This window comes from Daktulosphaira vitifoliae, unplaced genomic scaffold (genome assembly GCF_025091365.1).
Source record: "Daktulosphaira vitifoliae isolate Bord-2020 unplaced genomic scaffold, ASM2509136v1 Scaffold_2, whole genome shotgun sequence".
Taxonomy (NCBI): Eukaryota; Metazoa; Arthropoda; class Insecta; order Hemiptera; family Phylloxeridae; genus Daktulosphaira; species Daktulosphaira vitifoliae.
This window is the reverse complement of record NW_026099573.1, coordinates 3,232,068-3,236,330: the sequence shown is the minus strand read 5'-3', so window position 1 is coordinate 3,236,330 and position 4,263 is coordinate 3,232,068. Positions and strand designations below refer to the sequence as shown.

Below are 4,263 nucleotides of genomic sequence, written 5' to 3'. Positions count from 1 at the left end.
ATATATATATAAGTGTCAGTCTTTCCGGAACATTTTCAAAAGTTAAGTTGAAAAAGATCTACTTTCTATACGCATTTTAAAAACTTTGCACCCCCCCTGTATAAAGGGAAAATGTCCGATTTAAAAAAAAAGGACGTCGAATGAAAGAGGTTTATATAAAGTATTTATTGTTAAAAAATAGAATTGATTCATGCATTTTTTAAAAAGTTATAGCATCATAATGTTAAAAAATGTAAAATATAATATCAAGAATTTTTTCACAAAAATAGCATATTTTTGCATACGGTAGTCATTTTCACCATGAAGACAAGTCCAGAGGTCAAATTTTTTTTTTTCAAATTAAAGTATATTACATTAGCTTTAATTTAAGGTATATATAAAAGTGTCAGTCTTTCCGGAACATTTTCAAAAGTTAAGTTGAAAAATTTAATTTTTTGTAAAAAAAGCTACCATTTTGAAACCCTTCCTGTAGGCTGTTAAAGGGTCAAATGTTCACAAAAATATATAAAATGATAGGTAAATATTTAAGGTATCTATAAAAAAAAAAATTATATTGATTCGGTCATTTTTAAAAAAGTTATGGCAATTTTAAGTAAAAAAAATTGAAAAAATATCGAAAATTAGCGATTTTTAAATTTGTAATTTTTTGGGGGATTTCCCCCGTTTACGGGGAACGAGGGAATTTTTTTCAATTTTTGAGGGTAATGTCTTCGACTAGATACGATTTGTGATCTTTTGACATATTGTTCATCAAAATCGGTCCAGCGAGAGCTGAGATTGAGCGTTCACAGACACAAAAAAAAAATAAAAAAACACATCATAGTAAAATTAATACCTTCTCAGCTTCGCATCGAAGCTAAAAACAATTCGAGGAGACTATTGTTTTAATATATGTGCTTAAGAAACTTTGCACAACGATTACATCACAGTGTTATTATTCACTAAGGTCCGTCTAGATGGGGCTCCGCCTCAGACATGGAGCCCTACGAGCCTTACTCGCCTTCGGCGTTTTAACAAAATTTAATGATAATATAAGTTATTTAATTGAAAGAAAGGTATCCTTTACAACGCGGTGCGAGGAGTGATTTGTATTCTATTATTGTTTGTTTAAGAAATGTAAACAAACAATGACGAATAATATGTTATATATTGCTAATCCATACGTGAAACTGTATGAGCTCATTTATGGCTTATTATGGTAAGGATTATATAAACAAAATTAAACGACTACACGCCTAAGCGGCTTAGTACATCTCTGCTAAGCATAAGTGAAATGTATTGATTTCATTAAGTAATATAAAACAAAATTACACTACAGATTTGCATTGAACCGTTTTTTATTATAGTGATTTTAATCACTGTCAGATATCATTTATACATGTCCCAAATATGCCACGTCCATACTGTGCTATGACCCAACTGTGCAGGGTTTTTTTAAATTATTTTTTTCGTGTGTTTATAATTAGTAATAATCTTAAAAAAGAGGTGATCGAAAAAATTTAGACTTGAAATCAGCGTAAAAGTTTAGTTTAGTAAAGTTTATATTGGACTATAATCACTTAAAAATATTTTATTTTACTGTGCAATTCAGTATAAATACAAATTTTATACTCCTATTAATTTAGAGATATTTAATTAAAGAGTTTTTTTGTAGTGACAATTTTATATTTTTTCTTATGGCATAAACGTATAGATTGAACTTACTTTTTTGTTAGTGCCACATCCCAAAGTTTCAGGTTTGATTTTTGTAGATTTCTGAACATTTAATTCTTTAATGTATGATAGATGATGATAATCATCAATTAGAGATTCCGAGTTTGCCAATTTAGATTTTCCCTTCGAAATATATTTTGAGATTCTTTCTTCGGGATTATATATTTCGTCTTCTAATTCATTGGACAACATTAACAATTCAATTCCCTGTTCGTCTTCAAACATTTCAACCTCCTGTATTTTTCTATAATCCTTAGTGATTTTTTTTTTATGATTTTCATCTAAATTTATCTAAAATAACAAAATATTTTATTTATATGTTGATGCGAAGTTGAGTAGATAAATTGATATTTAAAAAGCCTACTTTAAATATTTTTCTCTAGTTCCTCGTCACTAGCGGAAATCTTACAAAAATTACAATTATAAAAATCAGAATTTTCTATATTTTTTATACGTTGTTTTATTAAGTGCCATAACTTTTTAAAAATATTTGGTGACGAAAAGTGGATCTACTACGACAACCCCAAGAAAAATTGTACTACTCATTGTGTAATATTATATTTTTACTTATAATATTAACATATAATATGATGTTATCATTTGTACATGTATGTCACATATTATGATTATACAAGATCACTAAAACAGGGTTCTCTTATTTAAAATATAAAATAACCCTTTAATCATGCGAAAAAATCTCCCTCTTGTAGAAATTATTAAGTAACGCCTACACGCAGGGTCCTCCTTATAATTAACCAATTAGAATACAAAGCCTCAGCTTCCAGGATCACGGTAGAGATCACTGGGCTACACCCTTCAGACTATAAAAAGCCATTTTTTCCCGTCTAAACCAGTTCTTTCGGCGATTTATAAAGACACAAAATCTACGACACTCTACTTAAGATTTCACTCTCCGGGACTTAATCGATTTTTTAATTAATTTGGACTTAGAATATTTTTCTTTGAAACTAAATGATACTTAGAAATTTTAAAGTGAATTTTGTTTTGGTGAATTTTTTAATTTAATTTAATTTATTCATTAAATAATAATTTTTTATTTTTATTGTTGTCGAAATAAATATCAAATAATATTTTAAACATTAATTTTTTTTAATTATTTTACTTTAATAATAAATCCAACCCAACTTCAAATTTTATTTATCAATACAAATATATTGTGAGCTTTTCTTATTGGGTAGCTAGTCTTTGAGCTTAATTTTTTTGCTTTAACGAACATCGCGCCGTAGGACAGAGTAAAGGTTGCAACTAAATATTATTCTAGAATTAGGTATATTAGGTTAGAATAATAAGCCTATGTGTATTGGATAGCTAGTCTTTGAGCTTAATGTCTTTGCTTTAACGAGCATCGCGCCGGCGGATAGCGCATAGAAACTTACAAATATATTTTTAGTATTTAATTTTTGTCTTAGTGATTATTGTGCCGCAACCTTTTAAGGCCCTTTTTAGTGCCGGAACACATTGGGCCACCACAATTCCGCCTTGATCAATTTTTTACACAGATATAAATATTTCTGAATTTTGTTTTGGCCAGGCCAGAGGAAAATTTAAGAAATATTGGTGTCGATCTCTCAATAAAATATACTCTCTAAACAATTATTTGTTCAACAGACATAAAAAAAAATTTTAATTATATTTATAATAAAATATAGAGTATTTAGGATCTTTTACAAGTAAGATTAGTCGTAGAGTTTGTGTAATTAAATCTTATTATTTAAAATTTTGAATAGATTTTGTAAGTAATTACATGGACTATATGACGTATAGTGTAAATCGTATATGTAGTACGTTTAATACCAAAATCAACATTGGATTACTTGAAATATTATTGCATTACACAGGACGTAAGGTAAGTACGATTTAATCTATGCTTTCGAATCTCCAATAATCTATTGCGTAATAAACCATTAATAAAAATTAAATAGGAAAATAAGAATCGAAAATTAATAATTAATAAGAGAAACAATTAATGTGTAAATCATATAATAAATATTATAGACGAGACATTTAATTTTAATTATAATTTATATAATAAAAATCACATAATTAATATTTTATAACTATTTATTTATTCATTTATAATTTATTTAATTATTCACTACCTACTACCACCTTTCTTTTTTTTTTCTTTCTTTTTATTTTTGGTTTATTACACTTGCCTGGACAATCATTGCCATCAACATCAACACCAAAACAGAATATTCATGGTTCAAAGTTAATGCTGTGTAGATGATGGGATAAGAGAGGCGTGGTGTACTACGACCTGCTACAACCAGGTGATACTATAACTAGTGTACGGTACAGACAGCAATTAATTCTAGTCAAATACTAGTATCTAGTCAAAGACATTACCCTCAAAAATTGAAAATAATTCCCTCGTTCCCCGTAAACACGGGAAATCGCCCAAAAAATAACAATTTTAAAAATCAGTAAATTTTGATAGTTTTTCAATTTTTAGCTTCGATGCGAAGCTGAGAAGGTATTAGTTTTACTAAGATGTTTTTTTTTTTTTTTTTTTTTTTTTTTTTTTTT

General features: G+C 27.8%; 1 protein-coding gene across 1 annotated transcript in view; it reads right to left on the bottom strand.

The window, feature by feature from the left end:
- The window catches only part of LOC126898785 (radial spoke head protein 4 homolog A-like), a 66,236-nt gene that overhangs the window by 26,776 nt on the left and 35,197 nt on the right, over window positions 1–4,263 (bottom strand). Inside the window, exon 6 of the mRNA XM_050673130.1 lies at window positions 1,705–2,004. Coding sequence (XP_050529087.1) covers window positions 1,705–2,004 — 300 coding nt within the window. The remainder of the gene's footprint in view (window positions 1–1,704; window positions 2,005–4,263) is intronic.